Source organism: Thalia democratica, chromosome 4, assembly GCF_965202585.1.
Source record: "Thalia democratica chromosome 4, ktThaDemo2.hap1.1, whole genome shotgun sequence".
Classification (NCBI taxonomy): domain Eukaryota; kingdom Metazoa; phylum Chordata; class Thaliacea; order Salpida; family Salpidae; genus Thalia; species Thalia democratica.
Window position 1 is genome coordinate 60,910,017 of NC_139168.1, and position 25,679 is coordinate 60,935,695.

Here is a 25,679-nt window from a genome sequence, read left to right on the forward strand (position 1 = left end):
GAGCTTATTTTTTGTCGTTCACTAAACTATAAACACTATTCTACATCAAAATTAAAAAAATTAAGTTATGGCAGCTCTGTGACCCAGTGTTAGCTGACAGTAGACTGCTATAAATTTAAGTTTTTCAAAATTGTGCTACAATATTTTTTCGTTCTCAATATAAATGCAATATTTCCATAGCACATATAAGCGGGTAGCTGTCAAATTTGCACATGCGTACAAAATTGCACGAAGATACTTTTGCACGGAGAAAGTTTTGCACGAGGCGATAAAATTGCACGACGATAAAATTGCACGAAGACACTTTTGCAAGAAGGGTCACTTTTGCACGAGCAGACAACTTTGCACGGAGACATTTTTCCTCGAGTTGAATTTCTTTTCTACTATCATTTAACCCCTAAACCTTAGCCTCGGTCGTTAGCTTTTTTTCAATTAATTAATTTTTTTTTTAATATATTAGTTATTTTTCTATTTTTATTTTAACTATCACTGTTACTCCTAACCCTTACCCTCGGTCCTTTTTTTTTTTTTTTTTGATTTTTTATTAATTTATCTTTTAACTTTTTTTTTAATGTGTTTTTTTACTCTCGTGCAAAAATGACACTCCGTGCAAAATTGTCTTCGTGCAAAAGTATCTTCGTGCGATTTTGTACCCTCGTGTAATTTTGTCTTCGTGCAATTTAGTCCCGTTCCCGATATAAGCACATATGATTAAAAAATAAATATATAACTTTTTTGATTCTCAATAAACCAACTATTTACGAACTAATACATTTTTTATTTAAAGTAAAAGCATATCTCAAACCTGTATTTATGTAAATTTAACTCAAAGTAGCACGTATCAAGGAAAAACTTTAAATGATATCTTTAAGGACTAACTCTAAAAAAGATTATGTTATAGATAAGAACTGTTACAGTGACTGTGAATGAGATGGGAACTCCAAACACATTTCACACAAGAAGGAAGTACTAAAATATCAAGAAAGAAATTAAGAAAATTATAAATAAAAGTTTTTTGAGTCAGACGTTAAATGAATAAATTATTAAAAATAATCCAAAAGTTTTTAGTGATTATGGCAACTTGAAAATAATAAACTTCGGCTAAAATACGTAATTTATAATATTTAGGTGTATTACGTTGTGTTTTATATAAACATTAAACTTAAACTTTCTAAGCGATAGTTCTTGTCAATTTGATTTCAAAGAAAGTTTTTTTTTTAGTTTTTAAACAAATAAACTGTAAAGTGTAATCAACTTGATAAGTATTTGCTTATTTTGTCAACGTAAAGACTAACTAATCCAAAAAAACAACTATTTTTACTACGATTGCTTTTTGATAACTTATTAGTTTTAATTATTAAAAATTAAGTTATATTTTTCAACATAAAAAAATATTTATTATTTTAGAAAGACAGCTTAGCTTACTAATCAATGAAAATACTTTAGTGTTAGCAATAAATAAGAGTTTGCTAGCGCCACCTACATTGTTGCTAAGCGACATTAAGATATTATGAACCTTTAAAAATTTTTATGAATGAAGATTGTTTTAAATATTGTGTAAAAATAAATGTTACTTTGTCAAAAAGTGTCAGAAATAAATAGATATCTAATAGTTCTTTTCTGTTCAAACTTTATACAAATTTATGATTATTATGTTTATTTATTCAAGCTTTTATAGTTTTAAATAAGAAAAACTATAGTTTATAAGCTGTATAGCAAAATCAGACTAAAATAAAGTTTATAATATTTTCTATTATTATAAAGTATTAGTGAATTAAATTGTGTATCAAAAACTTTAAGATCAAGTTTTTGTAAGCTTTTAAGTATTGTTAGTTTAACTTCACTATTTTCTGTTGTATTATATTTTATTTAAAAAATTACAAGTAATAATGAGAACTGCACTCTAACTGTCTTCAAAAAATGTGTATTAAGGTAGTTTAGGAAATATTACATACAAATTTAAATATTCAAGTATCGTGGGCAGTTTTGTATAAAATCTATAATGATAACTACAAAAGTATACATAATTTGTACTTAAACGTAATAACTAAAGTAAAAAATCTGTATTAATTAAACAAACACTAGGCTTCCCCGCACGACAATCAACAACAGTCAATGTATTGATAAAAAGTTGTGATCATTGCACTATGTTGTTGTTGATAGTAAAGTGTTTAATTTATAGTTTCAAAACTATTTCAGCCTTTCTAAAGATAGCCGAAATATTGCTACTAGTTAAAAGTTTAAATTTTAAGTTGAAGTTATATTATAAGTTTAAGTTTTTATAAAGAGGTAAAGAGTTTCCTACTTCTTCAAAATGTTTTAGCTTTTTGTTAACTCAAAAGTGAAAAATGTTTCATTGTAATTTACTATAACATCAACTTATTAGCGGCTTAGTTAAAACATTTCAGTTTCGTAAGTTTATAAAACGCTCAACAATATTTGGTCCAAGGACCTAGTGTATGAAAATATCTTTTGGTTATGGACTCGTACACCTCTTGGATATAGTTTAAGGTGTTGTCTAGGATTAGTAAGTATAAGACAAAACATAAATTCTTTTTTTTATAAAGTTACCAAAAATGTTTATTATGTTAGCTTTGCTGATGACTATGTGAGTTGAAAACTGCAAAATATATATGTATAATACAACAATCTAAAAGCAAAAATTGATAAAGTTTAACGTTCTCCAAAATTGTTTTTCACCATATAAAGTTCCAATTAAATAATTAAGTTGAACTGAATTCAATTTTTAAACTCATAGGAAGCATAATAACTAGTTTCGATAGTTTCTTTTTTTTTCTCTTTAATCTACATTACCTTTAAATACCATGTACAACATTAATCTAAATCAAAAACTAATCAATAATTTGTGCTTATGCAAAAAAAAAATAACAGAATCTAGTTTTTTATAAAATGATTTAAAAAGTAAAAATCTAATATAAAATGGCTTGCATGCTGTATGATAAAGATGCGCTTCAGCAAAATACTGAAGAAGCTTGTCACCCGAAATGGGATGAAGAAGTATGCCAATTAATAAACTCGGATAAATGGCTGAAAAAGCATGGATTGAGAAGGAATCGCCTTAAAAAAAGTCAAATATTATCACAAATTGGTTTTAAACATGCCCAAGGTTTTCTTTTACTTTTTACTTCGATATTCTTAATAAATATTCTAGTATTCATATTTAATCTATAATTAATATAGTTAAATATGTGTAAAAGTTATTTTTTTTGTAAGCTAGGGGCCATGCGGCAAATTGCTAATAAAACAAAGAAAGAAAAAATGGTTGAAGCATTAAATAAAAGTTTTTTTTTATTACATAAATTTAAATTTTTTAACTGTTGTAACGACATCACTAAAGTACGCACCTTGAATTAAGAAAAAAAAGAACCTTAAATGAAATGTGTACTTTAAAGTTTTGAAAAAAAAATTTTTTTTAATAGTAGACTAGTTTCAATAAAAGTATGACTTTTTCTATATTATTTAATAACTTTATAATATTTTTATTAATCACATAGATCAATATTTTACTTCTTTCACTTTAAGAAAGGGTTGATCATGCCAATTTGATCATCAGACCACAAACTTTCGGTAGACTGAGACCGGTTTCGTCCTTATTAGGACACATTAGTCTGTCACAACCAAAAAACCTTCAGTCGTCAATCTTCAAACAGTTTATGATGCTTTCAAATGAATCAACTATTTGCTGTCAAAGATCAGTGACGTCAGCATTGTCTTTTGCCTTGCAACGCATATGATATGGTTCACTAGGCAAGACAGCTGGTACGCTCGTGTTAAGTACGATCAACAAAAACGAAAGTCCAGGCTTCTGCTCTGCAGACTTTCGCCGATGTTTTTCATGAACGTTACTTGTTTAACATTATTCCCTTTACAAGATATCATGACTTTCTATGTCACAAAAAATATTAATCCAATTCTTTTTTAAAAACTTAGTGCAACCTTATCGATGTCCCAAACGTAGTTAATTTTTTAACTTAAAATTTTTGACAGGTTTCGTTGGTCTGCTTGAGAAACCAGTCGGTTCAACATACGCAGGGGAAATTTTTCAACAGTTCAAAAGCTCAAACGGGAGGTCATACAATGTTAGAGAAAAAATTGACGTTTTTATAACACAATACGTTGCTTTGTGGCAAACTAAATAAAATTTAGATGATACGTTGTATACTAGAGAAAATATTTTTTATAATGCGATCATAATAATTTACTTAAAAAACATTTGTTCTAGATTACTGTTAGCAGAAGAAATTTACATCAGATAAAACAAAATCTTATTCATCAAGAAAAATTACTGTGTGAACGAATTAAGTGGCTAACATCAGGAAGTCGTCAAATGTTTGGTGTTATTGAAGTAAATAAAATCATAAATAACACTTAAAACTAATGATTTTAGTAAAAATTTATAAATACTGCTGTAGAAGTATTTTTGGTAAATATACTTTTTTAAATATAGGATTTTTATTACTTATAACAACTGTAAACATATTTTTGTATTTTTTTAACTTAATTAATGGTTTTAAAGGAAAGGTCTGTATCAATCGTTTTGCACACTTCTTCTACCAATAAAAGCGATTTAGATGTGTTTTTTCAATCTTTATGTTTCCTTATTGATGATCAAATTTCAAAACTGGCAAGATTTAATTTAATAAGGTCAGTTGTTAGAAAACTTTTAATCTTTTATATTTAAAAGAAACTAAGAAACAATTGTTTTTTGTATAGTTTATAGCATATTATCAACTGCAAAATATACTTCAGTAAAACAATTTGAAATAGTTAGATGTTAAATAAAGTAGAATCACTTTTTACTTTACTTATTAACTTTATTTGAAATAAGTTTTCATCCCTAATTTATAACCTTTAGAATTACAAACAATCTTGTTACATTAATACTTAATTTACAGCTGTAATGGACATTGTAAAACGTTATTAATATATAACAGTTACGTCCTAAAAATGTTTTAAATTTTCAACTGCTTTGTTTTTTGCATCTATAAGATTTTATACCATATTTCTTTTATCTGAAATTTAATTAGCTGTTTTACTGAAAATGTTTTACTAGTAGTAGTTTTATCTATAAATTAAATTGGAGTCATGCAATGTTCTTTTAACACTTTGCTTCAGATTTTAACTAATCTTTTTTTGAGATTTATATCTATGTTGTTTAATCATTTCTTTTTTTTTCTGCTTTAATAAAATTTTAGATTACACATAAACTTAACTAGTTCAGTAGATTATTAAAAATCGTTGTTCTAATGTTTTCGGAAAAATTGGCATAAATTTAAAGAAGAACTTGCTATAACATAGAGTTTTTTTTTTATTAGACGATCTGTTTTCTATATAAATAAAATACTGTAAGTTGAAAATATTAACGTATCGTTAAATAATATTAAAAGTATAGTGAAAAATTTGAAATGAGTATATTTCATGCTACTTTAATACTACTTAAGATCTCAGGAAATAAGCAAACCTTTAAAAGAACACACTGTTCCTGTAACCGAGGAAGTCAAGCTTGAAGCGATCGGCTGGCTTAAAAATCAAAAATCCGAAATGTCATTGAAAACTTCTTGTGTAGAAGCAACAATACTAGCGTTAAAAGACTCAACCGTAAGTTATTTTGCAGGATCTTTGTTAAGAGACTGCTTATACAAATTTTTAAAGGTACTTGACTTATTTTAGCTTTCTTTTACCTATAAAAGTACTAAAACTTTGTTTTATCTTTAACATGGGTTTAATATTATTTAACTCAAGAAATTTATTTTATCTTTAGACTGATGCTGTTTATTTAGTACTAGAGGGGGACATGACAGACACTTACCAAGAGTTGTTTTTACATAAAACTAAAGAATTTGATCGTCCTCTACACATCGTTTCGTTTAATGCAAAACATACTTCAACCATAGAATTTTTGAAAAAGGTTGCTACAATCAAGAATGGAAGGTAAATTCTAAACTGTTGTTTTTACAATAGTTTGATGGTTTGACATTAAACTTAAAACGTACTTTAAACGTAAACATTTATAAAAATAATTTTAAACTTGTATAACTACTATGTGCTTTTACAGGCTCTAAGCATATTCTATATATTTGTATACTTGGTAATTACAAAATTTACACGTAAAAAGATAAAACGAAAAATTGACTAGTAACAGTTTTATATGGAAATATAAATTAAGAAAATTTTTAAATAAAGTACTTATAGTAATATTAGCATCAAAATTTTATTTAATCTATTTCATTTAATAGTAACAACTTTTTTTGATAAAAAAATTATAGTTTATCATTTTTGCGAAATGATTAATCATATTTTTCTTTGTACTTATTTTTGTTCTTTTTATCACTTCCCAACTAACTTTAGTGTTGTTATCTACTAGACTATGTCTGATCTTGATTTTTAGCGTTCTTGATTCAAATAATTGAAACGAACAATAGTTTTTTTTTGAACGAAACGTAAAATTTTAAAAACAATCAATTTAATTTATTACAAAAAAGTCCTTAAAAAGACACAAGTAAACCATCATGCATTAACAAATACACATTATTAGAAACTTTGACAAATTCTAACTTATAGTATTTTAAAAGTATAATGTACTAATAATTTTTTTAGCTAGTGAAGTTACAAAAATCTAATTTTAGCTAGTTACAAAAAAATAGTTATGACAAATGTAATAATAAAACTAACTGAATTTATATGCACTTTATTGTTATATGTTTTCATAATTATTTCAATAAAATCATGTTGACTTATTTAAAATATTTTTCGTTCCGCTTTTTTAAGACACAACAACGATGTTTTTTAAACTATTTCTAAATTTGATGAGTTTTTTATTTTTTAATCAGTAAAATAGTTTATTTTGATAACCTATGATAAGGTTAGGTAACGTTTTTAGTAGGCGGGCTACATATAACAGCCTTTTGTACATAATAGGCAAATTTATTATTTTTTGACCTTTGCGGGCCATTTTGTTTATCAAAACGAAATTTGTACTAAAAATGAGTTGTTGGTTTGTCTAAGTCAGGGGTCGGCAAACTGCGGCCCGCGGGCCAATTGCGGCCCGCGAAGGGTAAATCTGCGGCCCGCGAGCATGTCATTTTTTTGAATGGAATGCGGCCCGCGAAAGAAAATTTTGTGGCCCGCGAGCATGTAAATGTGGCCCGCTGAGCAAAATTATAGTTCTAGTTAAATTTTTTCGGTAATTCGACTTAATTTGATTAGTTTGATTTTAAGTCTCTCTATAACATTTTAAAATAATTTCAAGTAATTACTGCTTTAGTTTAAAAATGTGAAAAAGACAGATTAGCGTTCTAACAGGATATATTTATCAGTTTCATAATTACTTCTTTTTTACAACAGTAGGTAATTATCTGAAAAAATAGTGTCAAGAGTGCTTGGATTTAATAAGTTGGTTATATAATACCTATTTATAAAATTAACTAAATGCAAATATCTTCCATTTTGTACAAAAGTAATGCACAGTAATTAACTAAAGTGTCATTTCTTTATAGCTTCGATATTCTTTTTCAATATTTTTTATACCTCAGTTTCTTTTATAATTTTTTTGTTTGTAAATGTTATATTTTAGTGTGAACACATTTAAAATAACATAGAAATAAGAGTAAGGTTCATTTGATTTTTATATTGATATATTTTAATTTTTTATAAATTGTCTATGCACACCAACTTAAAAAAATGCTCATATTTTAAACCACTTTTAATTTAATACTTTAGTTAGTTTAAGTTAGTTTATGCAAACTTTTCTAACATTGTTATTTATACATGTCATATCTAAATTTGTACAGACACATTTAAAACAATATATATGACATAAGTTAATATAGTTTTTGTTAGAAATACATTCCATTTTTTAAACATTGTTTTTTTCAAGCTAAGTTAATTTTCATGTCTTGCATATTAATACACACAATTGCTGTTTTTTCGAGCTACCTATTTAATATAAACTAGATATAAGGATGGTAAATTTATAAAGTTTGTACATTGTTAATCAAAATAGTTCAAATTCAAGCAAATAAAAAACTAAACATTGCCAAACACTCAGACTATCACTATTTGAAAACTTCAAATCTCAGGTCAACTAAGCCATTTTTTAAGTTTTTGGCTAGAATTTCTTTTTGTATACAAAAATATCAGGAATGTTTTTGTTGACTCAGGCTGGCTTTTTTGCTTTAAAGAGTGGCAAATTAAACTTATGACGTATGTTTTGCTCAATCCACAGTGTTAGTTTGAGTTTTAATATATGTTGAATTTTAAGTCTTGCAGCTGATATAATTCAAAATATTATTTATATTATTGTGTACACTAAAGAATGAACAATCAGTGTTGCCAAAAAAGTTGAATCCCGGAAAAGCTTTGAATTTGTGAATATATGGTTAAAAATTCTAGAAAAAAACTTGAATTCGAGAATTTTTGAAAAAACCTGGAATTTCAAACAATTTTTACATTTAAAGTAATGAAATTTCGATTTGACTCAAAAAAAATTACCAAATAAATGTTTTTTTTATTAAAATATATATTATAAGAGCTTAACAGTGTTTTTTAATATTGATAAATGTTTTAAGACATTTTTTAAACTTCAATTAAACTTTATACTAAAAATAAAAGAAGGAATTGTACTTCCAAAAACTCCGTATTGGTACATTGCACCTTTACTTGAAAAATTTTACCGATTGTTGTGCTCTTCGCGTTGGAACTAAACCAAGAAATTCTACTAAAATGTCAAAGTAACTAAAAATATTTCTAATAAAAATTCTCAGATGAGCAATAGTTTTTCTATCAGTGCTCTCATGTTAACAGTTTGATTAAAGTTCTTATTTGATTTATGCGACTTTATAACCTTAATGCATTTCCTAAACACGAATTCATGTTGTCATTGAAGAAACAAACAAAAGTTTTTTATTACCGCCAACATCAATTCTTTAAAAAAGTTTTCAATTATAAACGATAACTCATTTTAGGTAGTAAATTTTGCTACTTTATTACTTGCCTTAACAATTTTTTCTGATTAGTCTGTAGTTACTGAAGATAATAATGTGCTTTGTCGGAAATTACTTTGGTAATTTTTTTTTATTGTTTCTCGCAATAACTCCTAACTAACGCTTTTTTTATTCTTTTAGCTCGTCTTATATTTTATAATTAATATTTTTATATGCAATATTCTTATTGCAAATAAAGAATTGCTATCATGCTTGATAAAAAAAAATTCTACTTCGCTAATGACTCAATAAAATTTTATACTTTTGTTAAACTTGTTTAAGAAACTCAATTGTCCATTCCAGCTGACTTATACATTTTTGGCATGTAATTATTTACTTGTAATAACCTTTGTTATTTCTTTATGTAGTGAACTTTATATTAACTGGATTGATACACAAACAGGCTATTTTAAAAGCTTTAAAACTCCGGTGTGTTAAGCTTTTATTTCAAACACTTTAAAGAAATCCTCCAATTCTCAGTATAGTTTTTATGACTGTTGTGTATGTAGTTTACTAATTGCATTTTTTTCTTGTTTTCTTACACTTTGTGTACTTTTTGATAATGATGATATTTTAACTAGGTATTTGAGCTTGATTAACAACTATTTATTAGCTTTTTCAAATTTTAATAAGTTTAAGCTGGTTTGATACATCTCAGACATTTTTTCTTTTTAGTGGCAACCATGTAAAAGTCTAATTACTAATAAAATATTTTATTAAAGTATTTGTAAAATAATTATGTTAAATCATTTGTTTTAGCTTTCTGGAATACAAACAGGTATTAATTTTATTATGTTAACTAATTACTAAAATTCTTAATGAGTGTAAATTATTTAACTCGCAAAAACTTTTTCCGAAGTAAATACTCTTAGAAATATAAATAAGTGTTGATGATATAACAAATGTATAAAAGTAATTCATAAATTGTCTTTCAAGTAAGTTTTTATAGAGTTAGGTTGTAAGTAAAAGAAAAAAAGTATTAAGTTTAACTTATTAATTGCTTATGAAAGTACATATTTCATTTACAATATTAATACATATTTTTAAAGTATATTAGTCAATGTAAATCATAATCTAATGAATATTAATTTGAATAGGCATTCTATGTATAGCTAAAAGTCATTTTAAATAATAAGGTGAATAAAAGTAAAACTTTTCTCTAGTGTGACTAAAACTAAAACCATAAGACTATTCAAATGTCACTTAAACTAAAACTGCGGCCCGCGAAGACTTTGGAAACTTGAAATTTGGCCCGCGACCACCAACTGCCTGCCGACCCCTGGTCTAAGTACTAAATTATAACAAATTACCATAAATTAATGCTACTTTTAATTTTACGTCTCAAAGTCTATTTCAAACAAAACAGCCTGATATGCAATAAAGGCTGTTGCATTTGGCCCGGCTAAAAAGTAGCCAAATTTAATTTATAGCATTAAAGAATTATAAAGGAACTATTTGTAAAACATTTACTGTATATTTTTCTTAATGTCGTCATTCTTTTTCTACAAAAAATATTGTTTTTTTGTTAAATTCATGTTTTAAATTAGGCCCCAATTGAATGTAAGACCACAAAATATTACCTAATTGTTGGTGTTTAAACTTTAAAAACTGTCTTACTCTCTAAGCGATAGGACAAAGTTAAAACTAACTTAATTTATTTTTATTACTATCGGAAACTTGTTGACAACTAATGTATCAAAAACATTTGTATGTTTGTAAGATAATTATTAAATTAGCAAAATTTTCTAACAGGTTCCATGCTTTTTCCTCCCGTCATATGTACGGTGACATGGACCTAATAAAAGACGTGGTTGTGACGACACCGGACAACTTGTTCCAGGGAGGAGTTCCGGACGGGGCAGGAGTGAGGGAGGAAGTGCACGTTGTTTGGAAGGAGTGGGAAGAGTGCAGGAAAAATTTAGCGGAGGTCGAGTCGATCATCAGCGAAGTTCCTCTTCTTCACCATGAACACTGTAAGATTTCGTTTTGTTCCAATCTAATTTTTTTAAATGTTTGATCACTGTATAATATCATATTTCAGAGCAATTGTTTGTCCTGTCAAATAGTAAAATAACTATATTTCAACTTTTTAATATTTCTTATTTTTATGGTTTTATGGTATATAGTTATTTATATTAACTAAAAAAAGATTGCTCTATTTACTTAAATGTAAAGAGCTTATTTTGATATTTCATTTACAACCAGGTTTCGGTGACAAAAAATTGCGACCTCTTCAAGTGAAATAAATTAGTAAACTGCACATAACAATGTTGCCTATCTATAAGATCTTATAAGACCTTATCTTACAGATAAACAGCATTGTTATGTGCAGTTTACTATTTTATTTTACTTGAAGAAGTCGCAATTTTTTGTCACTGAAAGCTGGTTGTAAATAAAATATTTAATATGCACATCTTTATTTATTTGATTTTATGGTAGAAAAACATCAGACTTACTCTTCCCTACTTATTAAGTATTAAGACTTACTTTCCTTACTTATAAAGTATATCTTATTAATACTATAACTTTTATTTTGTAAGGTCTATATACAGTCGTTGAATATTTTGTTTTGTACTTGATATTTTTTATGTATCCATTTACTTTGTTTTACATTATTTATTTTATATCATTTGTGGGGATTGTTTGTGATGTATTATTTATAAAAAAAAACCAATGCAACTGTCCATTTTCTAGTAACAATGTGACAAAATGTATGGTTGCTAGCTTTAAAAGGTTTTGCAGTAAATCATTTGTGAAATATGTTTCATTCTAGATCTTCTATAACTTATTCAAATTTCAAAGGTTTTTTAAGCAAACTTGGGTTTTGAGGTAAGAAATGTTTATGTTTTCATAATATTTGACGAAAAGTAAAATAAAGTTTTTAATAAGATTCAAATACCAATACTTATCTAACATTTATACACAAGTGTCTTATATTTTTTAAATTTATTTAAAATCAGCATTTTATATAAAATACCACTGGTAGTTTTCAACTTTTAGTTTTTAAATATAGATTTTAAATAAATCTTAGATTTAATATAAAAAAGTCTATATACTTTTTGATATATTTCTGATTTTATCAAAAAATTGACTACAGAACATATAAAAAAGCAGTCTTTAGGTTTTTATTGGGACGTTTTTACAAAATGACTATTTATCAAAAGTTAAATGTAATATTTTATTCTATAAAAACAGACTTAATATTTTTACTTAAAGCTTAAACATAAGTGCCAAAAATATTTTTTGTTACAAAAATTAATTGACGCCTGAATGCCTTCATTTTGTACAATAATACTAACATTATGCTTAAGGTCATAAAGGTTGGTGAAAAGTTTGTAAAATGCCCCAATATCAAAAAATAATTACCCTATTAATGGACTTAATTGAACTTGTTACTTAAAAAAACAAAGAAAAACCAAATTTAAAAAATAAACAAGACATGATACATACTTAATTAACTACTTTTAATCAAATTTATGAGTAATACAATTTGATGACAAACTACCAGACTCACACTTTAGAAACACTGTCTATAAACTTTTTCAATAAATGATTATATACTAATGGAAACCAATAGTGCATCTTAAGTTCGTTTCTACATATAGTTTGATGCGTGATTAAAAAGTAAAGAGCTAAACATACTTTGGCTTTTGTTAGTGAAAATATTATAAACTAAGCTGAAATAGGCTGGCGTAAAGTGTTTAGTTGTTTAAAAGCGATTTACTGTACCAGTAAAAAATTAAAAGCAAAAATAAAGTATTTTGATATTAAAAAAATGTAATATAAGTCTTTAAAAATATACCTTTTTTCTTTAAGTATAATAATTATTTTTAAAAGAACCATTGTTAGTAATTCAAAATTATATAATGTCAATTTAGTAACTAATAATTAAAAAAATACAGTTACTTCAAATATATAAATAAAATTATATAATTCAAATGAAACTACAATACAACTGTAGTGTTTCTTACCATTATAAAAAATATTTTAAAATAAACTTTGTAAAATAACTAAAAAAACTGATAGTTTTTTTTTTGCCAAGTTTCTGAACATTTTGTATGATTTAGGAAGTTTTTTGTTTAAAGATTTTACATTTTGTATAAAAGTATCTTTGTTAAAATATTTATTATTCAATAGATACAATAAATGTATAAAAAAGGTATTATAGCTTTTAAAAGGGGTTACATAATGAAATAGAAAGCTGTAGTTGTCACTCATTTTTTAAATTAAAATTTTAGACCATAGGAATTTTCAATATTTTAGCTCTTAAATCAATGATTGGCAAACTAAGGTCAGCAGGCCAAATGCAGCATGCAAAAGGAACATTTTAAAGCTTTCAAGATATCTGAGGTCTGAAATTACAAGTGAAGAAAAAGGTCTCAGGCATAAGTGACAGAAGATTTGAAAAATACACAAGACATTCAGGAGTTTGCGATGAAGCAAATAAAAAAAACTAGAACTTTGGTCCACAAAAGTTTTTATTCTTTAAATTCCGCTTGCTACCAATAAATTCCTGCTAATCACTGCTTTATATGAAAACTTCAAATACACCACGATATATACATGTATATAATAAAATAGCAACAACTATTGAGATACAATTACTTTTGTTAAAATTAATATCAAGGTTTTGAATACAAAAACAAATTATACAGTAATCTTCCTTTATTGTACCAACATATGTTTCTAAGTGTTAATGAATCAACACATTTCAACTGGGTTCTATAAAAAATTAATTACTGTAATGAAAGAATAGAAGCATAGAATAAAGTAGGTTTATACATGTTTTCATTAAAATAAAAATAAAATGATTTCTACAGATATTTACAGGTTAATAGTTAATATTAAGTAAAATACTTAGTGTTAAATCCAACTGTTATAAAACTAAATAATATTTGTAATTATTAAGTCTAAATTAAGTAAAGTAAACTAAAATACACAACTAAACAACAAATCATAGTATAAACAAACCACTTACTATAATGGAAAGAATAACTAATTCGAATTTATTTTACCGTTGCCAATGATTGAACAAAATACATCCAATAGTTACGTCATAACATATATGAACATTAACACAGCTATTTAATTTGTATTGTAAAGTTAGTTAATTTAGTCTTTATGTTTGGGAAAGCAGTAAAGTGCTATAATATGAAAAGTAGTATGTAATCTATTTTGAATAAAATTGATACAACAACCATTAATTAGTGAATCAATAAAATTTAACAACAGTAAAGACAATAAAATCCACTGGAACTTAATATAACATGTGTTTTATGTATTAAATGTTTGTAATGATTAAATGGTTTTAAATATAGAAATTGTATGCAAAAGGCATTTTTCATGCTTTATTTTCTTAAAATTAAAAAATATATATACTTATAGGCTATTAAAAGAAAAAGTTCACAAACTTTTAAGAAATGTTTCTTGAAATATTAAAAAACTTTGTAAAATGCAATTTTAAAAATAATTTAAAGCAAAAAAACAATATGAATGTAAAATTAAAAGTGTCAAATTTCTTAGCTTATTTGAGAAACTTTTTTTTTTCAATAATTTTAAAGTTAATCTAGTGAAGAATATTAGTTGCGTTAACTTAAAAATAATCTAAAACTGATAAATCTAATTTGATTAAAATAGTTAAGTTTAATTTATATGTGTGGTTCTCTATTATTTACTATTATTTAATCACTTAAGGAAAAAAATAATATTTTTGTCAGTTGAATGGTTTTAAATAGATTTCAATGTCACTTTTTGCACAAGTTAAGTTTATGTATTTTTAGTATTTTATAGAAATATATTCGTTATATAATCTATGAGTTCATACATATTTTTTTTATGAGTTATGTGATGTTCAAGTTGTATTTTTTGTAGACTTTACTATAAGTTAATTATATGTTGTTTTTCAAATAAATAATTGTTTTAATTTTTGTCTTAGTAAAATTTTTAAGTGTTTCTAATTCAGTGTTTTTTCAAATCCAGTAACATGTTAGCTAGATTGTTAAGTACTTTGTACAAAACATATTTTTAAACACAGTTTTATAGTTGGTGGAGAATATTATAATTTTAATTAAAATCTCACTTAATTTTAATTCAATTATATTCACAAATTTAATGTACAAGTTGATTGTAGTGTCTAAATAAATGTGTTTAAATCTAAAATGTTTCTAGTATTAACAAAATCTAACATACGTTAGCATTTAGATCTAATTACAAAATAAAGTATGGCTAGAATTTAAGCTTAATGTAATAATATAACTCAATTCAATATATTTAAGGCAAAATTGATGTTTCAAATCCAGAAAGTCGCCAAGAACATCTTCTAAGCTCTAAAGACTGGTTAAAAAGGCATGGATTGAAAGTACAAGGGTTAACTGCTTATCAGCAGCTTGCTTCATGTTCATTCAAACATGTTGATGCCGTTGTAGACATAAAAACAAAACCTGTTAACAAAAATGTCACAGATGCTGTTAGTTTATATTCTTATATTTTGAACTGTTTATTTAACTTACTTTTAATAAAAAAAGTAAATATTGTATTATAATCAGTATACACAGAATATTGAATATTTGTAAAACAGAATAATATTATCTGGCTACATTTTTGCACAAAAATTGCTAATCTGTCGGTAACAGCTCGTCAGGTTCTCGTTGCTTATATTGCCTATATTGTTGTTCATTATTATAAGTAATTTATTTTATTTCACCCTATATTTGTTTGGTTGGTTTTTAGCTACTATACCTATGAAATTCGTTGTTTTTAATCTTAATTTAAATTTATGCTCCTAAAAAACTTAATTACACTTTCTGTCATAGTTTGTTTGGATATTAAATGAAAATGATTTTACTTGTTTTCCAACTTGTTGTTATTGTCTCAAATTTTCTTTATGAAATTGTTTAACTTGTAGTTAAGCCCACCTACAAAAACAATATTTACAAGTATTTGCTGAGCTACACAGTGGACCAGAATGGCGCTGAACTAGGCATAGGCTTATACAATCTAAGAAACATATGTAAACATACTTTAATCTAAACTAATTTGTAATTTACAACATATTTCAAGTATTGAAAATTGTTTTAGACTCGAAAAAAAAAATTAAATTTTTATTGATATTAATGCTAAAAATGGTAGATCACAAACAGGTAAAAATTTTAATTAGAAATACAATTTAAAGCTAAATTTTCTAACGTGTCGACACAAAGTTTTCTTATAGTTATACAAAACATTTTTGTCATCAGAAACATTGTAAGTCTAACAGGGTATACTTTATTTATTATATTTAAAAATATAAGATATTGTTGTTAACATCAATAAAAAATAAATAATAAAAATAATTGTAACAAAATATTTTAAAACTATGAAAGACAGTATGTTTAATAATAATGTACAACTTTATAGTTCTTTTTTCAAACATTCAAACATTAGTAAATACTAGTTAATTTTATGTATTTAGTTAACGTAATATAATTAATAAGTTATATTATTCAAAAAAATCTACACCATATTTAAAAAGAAAAAATTGTCTACTAAAACATTTTTTCTTTAAATATACACATACATATCCAGCTATTAACAATAAGCATTAATTATTAGATTTCTTTAGTATTGGCAAAAAACTTTGAAAAAATAAAGTTTTTTTTTATAATTTTGTAGTTTTTAAAAATTTAATTTTAGAGTTTCGAAAAAATTTTCTATTTAAACTTATTAAATAAATCTTTAAGATACCTTAGGTAAACTATGAAAAAAATTAAGTTCCCTTAAAGGAATCTACACTTTTATATAGTTTTTCTTTGACGATTTACTTTGAACTATTAAAGACTTTGAAATTTTACCTCTGCAAAAATCATTCAAGATTCGTCTTGTGCAAACTAGCACAACATATGTTGTAAACCTAGTTTTAAATGCGCTAGGATCTTTGATTTTTACGTACTATTTTATAAAGAAAAAAATTTTTTTTTTCCTATGTTGAGTTGCTGGTTATCTATATTCCATGAACTGTAAAATGTGTTTATTGTCAATCTTGTTGTATTTTGAGAAATTTAATCACATTTGTAAATGAATTACATATGCAATATATATACTTATTTAAGATTGATTGTGATATTGAAATAAATAAAAAACTCCTAAGATATTAAAAAAATTTGAATTCTAACAATCTATTAATTTTTTAGTTATTATTATGAAAAACACAACGCATAAAATAAAATAATTAAAACATAATATAGAGTAGGGGTGGACAGTTTTTGAAGTTGGTAGGTCAGATTTATTTAATGAAATCTTTCACGGGCCAAATGTATTTAAAAAATACTTGCGTGCAGATAAAATTCGGAAATTTATACATCTAAAATTTATAGAAATGATCATAATTAGCCCTTCTGTGTGGGTAGTGTGCACAAGGGCACAAAAATGCACAAAGATACTTTTGCACGACGGAACAAAACCAACGTAGATAAAATTGCATGAAGACACTTTTGCACAAAGGGTCACTTTTGCACGAGCTGACAATTTTGCACAGAGAAATTTTTGCATAGGTCAAAATTTTTATTTATTTTAACGTTTTAAGTTTTTTATCAACTTTAATTTTTTTTTTAATTAACTTATATGTATATATATTTTTAATCATTGTTACCTCTAACCCTTACCATCAGTCAGTAACTTTTTATTTTTTATTATTTTGTTTTTTTTTACTATCACTGCTACCCCTAGCCCTTACCCTTGGTCAGTAGTTTTTTTTTTTAATTAGTTCATTTTAATTAGTTTTTTTTCAAGAATGTTTTTTATTACTTGTTTTATTTTTTTATTTTCACTATCACTGTTACCCCTAACCCTTACCCTCGGTCATTAACTTTTTGATTTAAATTAATTTATCTTTTAGTTTTTTATATATTTTTTTTTTCTGTTTTTTTTACTCTTGTGCAAAATTATAACTCGTGCAAAACTGACCTTTGGTGCAAATTTATCTTTGTGCAAAAGTATCTTCGTGAAATTTTGTGCCCTCGTTTAATTTAGTGACCTCGTGCAATTTCGACCCGATCCCTTTCTGTGTACTAAAAATAACATTAAGAGCATTTAAAAATTTTCATATAGAAGTTTAACTTTATTTGGTTTGTATTAGTTGTTTTCAAGCTAAAAAATATGTTTTGGTCCTAAAGTTTTTACTTGGAAAGCCTGATCCAGTCCTTACCCAGATCCAGATGTACATTGCCAACCCCTATTTCAAAACTATGAACTCCAAACTTTATCATAAAGAATTTAGTAAAGAATAGTATTTTTATCCTAAATTAAACACTTGTTTTATCATATATTGTTATTAAAATCATCCAAGTTCATTTATTTTTTATAAAAAATGTATATGTTAAGTTTGAAGCAAACTGGTTTTGTAAAAATAAACGTTGTACAACAATTTTAAAGGAAAGTGTAAAGAAGTTGATAAATGCAAAATATTGTGATAAGTTTGTGCATGCACTATGGAAGGATGGGACAATAGTGCACGTGTACATAACCCAGGAACACCAGGCCAAATATGCTGATGATATGAGAGTTGCACTCGACAAAATAAGAAGGAGGTCAGTTTAATGTTGAAGTTTAGGCTTAATTACATTAACTGAAGAAATATATTAACTGGCAAAACGTTTTTTTAAACTATTTTTAATTTTAGGTTTATTTATAGTTTCTTATACTGTGATATGTTGGGTTTATATGTGGCTAACAATTACAAAATATAGGTTTATAGAATTTTAAGTAGATATTTTTATTCATTAAAGTTTTGTTAAATTTGTTTTTAAGTTTTTTCTATTGAAATCTTAAATATTCAATGTTTTAAACTGATTACAAGTATTTTAAGTTATTGTGGTTTTAATTTCTGTTTACAATTCAAGGTCTTTAAATGAAAAACAGACAAAAAATAACTATATCCTACACTTTCGTTTTAAAAAATATTTCATATATAAAGAGAAAGAAAAGTATTAAAATTTTTATTTGTTCAATATTCATTAGAATACATTGGTTGAAACAAGGAAGTAAAGAAGTATTTGGAACAATATTAGAAGAACAAGTTTATATATTGATAGATGCTTCTAAATCAATGAAAGACAAACTTGAAGTGCTTAAACAAAAGCTTTTTCAGCTTCTTCAGGTTGTAGAAACGTATTCAGAACAATTTTGATAAAACCCTAAGATTACTATTAAAGATATAATAAATATATTTGAATTATCAGCACAATTTTTTTTCCACAGAAGTGCGTGTAAATATAGCAATTATGTTTAAACAGGAACAAATACAACTGAAAAAGAAATTTAATGTGGTAGTGTTTAACACTAAGGCTAGAGCATGGAAAGAAAAACTAGTTGATGTGACAGAAAGCTCAATTATTGATGCCTGGCACTGGATAAAAAGTGTGGCTTTTTATTAGTTTTGTACATTTATTTTATATTATTCTGATGAGAACTTGGTGCTATATGCATTAAACAATTATTGAGGAAAACCGGTTTTATTTAATAAATGTTTATTTTTGTACTGTTTTTAGGCTGACATGTTTTGGTTTTATGCTAATAACTTAATTAAATTTTCAAACAACCAGAAAAGTTATATAATACACACAACATCTGATTTAATTAATAAGTTACAAATGTATAAAGTTTTATATAGGTATAGAAGCAGAGGGAAGTACAAACACGCTGGCAGCATTGAGAGTTGCACTTCAAGACATTGGAACTCATGCAGTTTATTTGCTCACTGATGGACGCCCTGATCAAGTTTGTAATTTTAATTGCTCTTTTAGATACTTTTTTAAATACGATGTTTTCTTATCAAAATTGTTTTAATAATTTAGATATAAAATATTGCATAATATTTTTAAATATTGTATGATATCACTTTCTTTTTCAATCACTCAAAACTTATAATTTAGCCGGACCATGTAATTTGGAACTGTATGCTTGAGGTTAGTAGTTTCACTTACTTAAAATTTATCACTAAGTTTTAATCTGATACAGCATAAAGCACTTAGACACTCAATGAAAATTAGTTAAATAAAATGCATATGTAGTTTTTTTATAAATACCTTTTTTAAAGTTTCAATAAAGATCTTTAAAAAAAAATATATCACACTAAAGCTGTTACATTTTTTTTTGATTTTACTATTTATTGCTAATATCACCATAAAATTAATGATACCTGCATTTAGTACTGTTTTAGTTAAAAATTTAAGTTTATCTAAAAGTGTTACATATAAAACCGTGACTATTGATAATTTTATAGCAAATACTTATATTAAACCATTTCATTTTATATAGAGAACGCAAAAAATTTTGTCTGAGGCGATTTTCAAGAAGCAGATTCCAATCCACACGGTGGCGTATTCCTGCAACGACGTTGGCGCGGCTAAATTTCTCCATCAGCTGTCACGTGACACAGGTGGAAGGTATCACAACTTCGACTGCCACCCCGATATCTATGACGTCATAGAGTCCTATGAAGTTTAAATTTCTTATTTTTTTAAATAGGTGCCTAATTATAATTAAAAACATATTTGATAAATATATGATATTTTGCAACTCAAAATTTTATTTGTAGATTTAAAATTCTTTATGTATACAAATAATCTATTTGTTTCTTAATTGAGCTTTATAGAAATGTGCTGCTTGCAATTTTTATAGTTAATGCTTTATTTAGAGAACTTTGTAACGCAGTATAACAAATAAAAAAATTAATTTAATATTATAAAATGATATAAGTTATATGCTGGATCCAGCTTAATTTTATTAAAAAAATACAAATTCGAGCCTGATCCGAATCTAAATAAGTAAAATGAGCTTCAATCAAGTTTTTTTTGAAAAAAAAAAAAGCAATAAACTTCTATTCAAAACCACAGTTTTAGATACTGTTAAACAATAATTGACTTATACTGTAAGGTGTATAAACGTTTGAAATTATTTTAGTGAACTGTTGTTGCTATAAAGTCTACAATTTTTTTTATTAAATTCCAAAAGTAAATTTTTAACTTTCACCTCTTTGGATATGTTTTTATTTATTGATTTAGTAAAAGAAAGTGGATTCATTGATTAATAACAACTTTTCGTTTCTTGAGATTAATTTACTTTTTTTATTTTGCTGCACAGATAAATTTTAATGGATTTTTTATTTCTAAATAGTTTAACCATCTATACATTATTGTAATGTTCTAAGTTAAGGTCGATTGAATTGAAAATCAATGCACCAGAAATTGTATATCTATTTTTATTGATTATTAGGTTCAACAATTAATAGGTAATAAGCAAATAACAAAATATACTCTTTGTGTAATATAGCTTTAGTTATTTTTAATTGTGCGGATCCTGAATATTAGATTTAGTATATCAATAGTTTTACTAACTTTTTGTTTCATATATAAACTAGTAAAGTTGTGTTGACTGTACTTATGAATAATAATTTTTTTTTTAGAAAACTTTTAAATTAATAACAATAAACACCTAAGCCTTTGTAAATTTATCAGTATATAAATAAAACTCTCCAATCTTTTTTGAAACGATTTAAAACATTTTCACCGCTTTTCATCAGAAACGCTCTGCAGTCTACTAAGAACAAACACACAGTTTTCAATTAGTACTACAATAAATGTTAAATTTTGTTGATAATATTATTTGTAAAATGCACAGAGCGAAGATCTTGCGCTTCTGAGGAAGGAGCTTGAAAGAGGGGAGCACGATTTGGAGAAAGTGACCCAGCTGAGGGCGAGATGCATCACGCTCGACTGGTACTTCAACAAAAAGCCGCATAACTTGGTTTGTGTGTTTAGTAGACAGTCTTGCTAAGTTTTACCCATAAGACTCCATAAGTTTTTAACTTCTTTAACGCCTTTTATATATCTTAACTAAATGCAAAAGTTTGTAAGTTTTATTCAACTTTCAACAGTCTTCAAAATTGAAATGTGTTTGCTGAAGTGTCCATACTTAAAATTACTATTTGTTTAATTTACTACTATTGTTTAAGACACCAAGGTCAATCAAAGATGACCAATCCATCGTTTCATTAGCTCCTTCGAAATCATCAAAACTTCCAATGACAACAAAAACTAACAGTTCCAAGTTTTCATTCCCTGCAAAAGGGTTAGAAATTTTTGTATAAAGAATGCTGAATTAAATTCGTAATAACCCTATCAAAAACTTTCTGACTCAAGTTAACAAATTCATCAACTTTAAAATAGTTAATGTATATATATGTAGTTTTTACTGCAAATGTAGGAATAAAAACATAGCTTTTGAAACTAAAGTTTAGTTGTGATAAGAATATTTTAATACTTAAAATATTGTTTTTCTTTAAAACTAGCACAGTTTTTTTTTAAACTTCAACTTACTTGAGAGTTCATAGATTAGTATTAAATGTAATTAAAAAAAACATGAAGAAATATAGGTAACCTGTAAAAGATTGCTTATACAATGTAGCTTTTTATTCACAGAATTAAATGATAAATTTAAATTTTCGAATTTTAAGTAGACCAAAAACATTTTAAAACTGATCAGCTTTACACAAGTTTAATTATTAGTTACCTTTATTTTGGTTCTAAAATTTTTAAAAGTTGGGAACGGGTCTAAATTGCACGAAGACAAAACTGCACGAAGTCAAATTTTCACGAGGGAACAAAATTCCACGAAGACGATTTTGCATCAAGGGTCAATTTTGCACGAGTTACATTTTTGCACGAGAGTAAAAAATACGGATAAAAAAAAAATTAATAAACTAAAAATAAATTTAATAAAAAAAAAAGATAAAAAAAGTTACTGACTGAGGGTAAGGGTTAGCGGTAACAGTGATAGTAAAACACTAATAAATATTGTTATCAAAAATAAAACTACCGAGGGTAGGGGTTAGGGGTAACAGTACAGTAGACTACCGCTTAAGTACGCACTTTTTTTTGGTACGCACCTCGCCTTAAGTACGCACTTATACAGAAAAACAAAAAAAATCTAAATTTTATATATATTTTTTATATATTTATATCAAATGATTTAATAAAAAAGTAGTCTAAGTGGCCTGAGATTGTGACAGTCCTGTTATTAAATGCTAATAAACTAAATACTTATGTAGTGGTTGCAGAAAAGTGAAAATAATAATGATATTTGAGCTAATGCTATAAAATAAATAAATCTAGATGACTAAGTTAAAAAAACCGACAAATAAAACATAGTTAAGTCATAATTTAATTTAATTGTACACACATTGATATTTTGAAAATGTTTGTTAAACACAATAGAGTTTGATACTTTCCCTCTAACAAAACAAAGTATGGAAAATATGGCTTAATTACCTTTTTTATATCATTGACTGACATTGACTTTCTATATTAAATGTTTATATTATGTAATTATGTAGAAACTTATTATAGAAAAAATAAATCATTTTAAAATCTATTAAAAAAATTGCAGATTAGAATTATGTATTAAATGTTATTGAAAATAAAAAGACTTGTTTATTTGGCTTAATTATTAGGTGGCTAGTTGTAAGAAAGAAAACAAACGACTAAATTTCATATTATACTATGTTGTCAAAAAGTACGCACTACCCGTGCTAAGTACGCACTTTTTGGTCGGGTTCAATTTGCGTACTTAAGCGGTAGTCTACTGTAATAGTAAAAAATTAAAATTAAAAAGATTAAGTAAATAAAATAAAAAAACTAAAAACATATTAATAACTTACTAACCGAGGGTAAGGGTTAGGGGTAACAGTGATAAAAAAAAACTAAATTAAAAAAAAACTAAAATTAATACAAAAATAATTATATAAAATTTAAAAAATTTAACCCGTGTAAAATTTTCTGCTCGTGCAAAAGTGACCTTTCGTGCAAAATTATCTTCGTGCAACTTTGTACACTCGTGCAATTTTGTACGTTCGTGTAAATTAGACAGATAACCTTTGAAGTTGTATCTTACTCACCTTGATCTATAAATTCAAATTTAATGTTTATTTTATTTCATAAAAGGCCTTCAACAAATTGTTTTCTATTGTGTTCTTTATTTTTAAACCCTTAAAGAACTTGATAAAATAGAAAAGTTCGTGTTAAATATAATAAACTGATCAAAATTGAAACATGCTAAAGTATTAAGAAAATTTTTAGGTGTTTTTTTTTTAACATTTTTTTAATGTTTTAAACATCTTTGATTGAATTTAACTGCCTAACATTATGTCTTTTTTTAATAGTCTATATTTTATAAAAATTTTTGTAAAGATATTTTTTACATTGTCTTCCAAAGTAATTATAGCTAATGTTATAAAGTGTGGTTTAGTAATGAAATTAATTATAAGTATCTTCATATAAATTACAACAAAATCGAAGCTTCTTTTTAAATAATCAATATATTATGAAGTTTGAAAAAATGAATTAGCTGAAACATTTTTATTACTAAATTTGATATTAAGTATACAATAGTTATTGTTATTTTCTTTTGCTAGAAATGAATTGTTATGGTAGTTGTTTTAGAATTCTATAAGGTTTATGGTTTTATTGAAAAATTGAAATGATAGTTTTAATAAATTTAAAAAAACAAACAGTTTCAAGACTTTTGGAATTAAACAAGGCTCTGTATTGAAATTCTCAGGTAATCTGACTTCAACTTATATTCCTGAATTTTCTAATTACAAAGTTATTGTTTTCATATCTAAAACTATTTGAAATAATAGCCATATACACCTTTCAGTTGTTTATTTAAAGTTTTTAGTATTAGTACAATAATTAAACAACAGACCATTTAATTAAAAGTTTTAATATCGTCTAGTTTCATCATTTCAGTGGGAAATGTGTAGCATTTGGGCAAAAAAGAGGGCGATGTTTAAGTTAGTGGGCACTTTTCTACTTTTAGGTATTAAATTTATAAGTTTATTTCTTAACCAGTAGTTATTACTGCCATCATCAACAGAGTTGAGATGTTTCGCGCCATCATTAATTATTAAGTTTATTTCTTGATATTTCCCCTCAGATTAATTGAAAAATGTTAAAACTAATTTAAAGCAATTGAAAAGTTTTACTTAAAAAACCAACACATTCAGTGTACCTATTTATTATTTTTAAAGTTTTTCTGAAGTAAAATCTATTTTCTACTTGGATCTTACACTGTTAAAAATTTAATAACTGTATGGTTTAAACGGTTAGTTGAGTGTTTTATTGTTGTACTCTGTTATTGCGTTTACATTTATCATGTTTTGAAATTGTTGTTTGAACGTATTTTGGTTTATAAATATGTTTTAACTTATATAAACTTTGTTATGTCATAGTCACTACTCCTTCGAACTACCTGTGCTAAACTAGCAGAGAGATTCATTTTTTTATGTTTTAAAATAACGCTTGCTTTGTTTGTGACTCTTACCAGGTCAAAATATTTACATCAATTGAACTATCATTAACATTAAGAGATTATTTTATTTTAATTATTGAAGTATTTTTTAATTATACAAAAAGTATATGTCAACTACATTACAAAGCAGTATGAAGCTAATGAATAAATAAAAAACTTATTTAACTTGATCACTTAGTTTTTCAATAGCTCGTAGAAAAATTTAGCTTATTTGAAAAATTTATACTTTTTTTATATAAGATTACAAGATCATAGGTTTATTGTAATTCTCTGTTGTATATTGTTCTGAACAAGTATTTCCATTTTTAAAGTAGATATACTTTTCTTTATTGA

The 25,679-nt window shown here is 25.6% G+C and overlaps 1 protein-coding gene across 1 annotated transcript in view; it reads left to right on the forward strand.

Annotated features, from left to right (window-relative positions):
* The first annotated feature begins 2,946 nt into the window (after nucleotides 1–2,946).
* Nucleotides 2,947–25,679, forward strand: part of LOC145833841 (von Willebrand factor A domain-containing protein 3B-like) — a 43,871-nt gene continuing 21,138 nt past the window's right edge. The window contains exons 1-16 of the mRNA XM_082941048.1: nucleotides 2,947–3,127; nucleotides 4,009–4,100; nucleotides 4,244–4,366; nucleotides 4,538–4,665; nucleotides 5,463–5,619; nucleotides 5,783–5,952; nucleotides 10,755–10,975; nucleotides 15,278–15,468; nucleotides 18,411–18,565; nucleotides 18,996–19,134; nucleotides 19,271–19,394; nucleotides 19,648–19,754; nucleotides 19,910–19,942; nucleotides 20,295–20,477; nucleotides 21,657–21,782; nucleotides 21,991–22,106. Coding sequence (XP_082797174.1) covers nucleotides 2,950–3,127; nucleotides 4,009–4,100; nucleotides 4,244–4,366; nucleotides 4,538–4,665; nucleotides 5,463–5,619; nucleotides 5,783–5,952; nucleotides 10,755–10,975; nucleotides 15,278–15,468; nucleotides 18,411–18,565; nucleotides 18,996–19,134; nucleotides 19,271–19,394; nucleotides 19,648–19,754; nucleotides 19,910–19,942; nucleotides 20,295–20,477; nucleotides 21,657–21,782; nucleotides 21,991–22,106 — 2,243 coding nt within the window. The 5' untranslated portion in view covers nucleotides 2,947–2,949. The remainder of the gene's footprint in view (nucleotides 3,128–4,008; nucleotides 4,101–4,243; nucleotides 4,367–4,537; nucleotides 4,666–5,462; nucleotides 5,620–5,782; nucleotides 5,953–10,754; nucleotides 10,976–15,277; nucleotides 15,469–18,410; nucleotides 18,566–18,995; nucleotides 19,135–19,270; nucleotides 19,395–19,647; nucleotides 19,755–19,909; nucleotides 19,943–20,294; nucleotides 20,478–21,656; nucleotides 21,783–21,990; nucleotides 22,107–25,679) is intronic.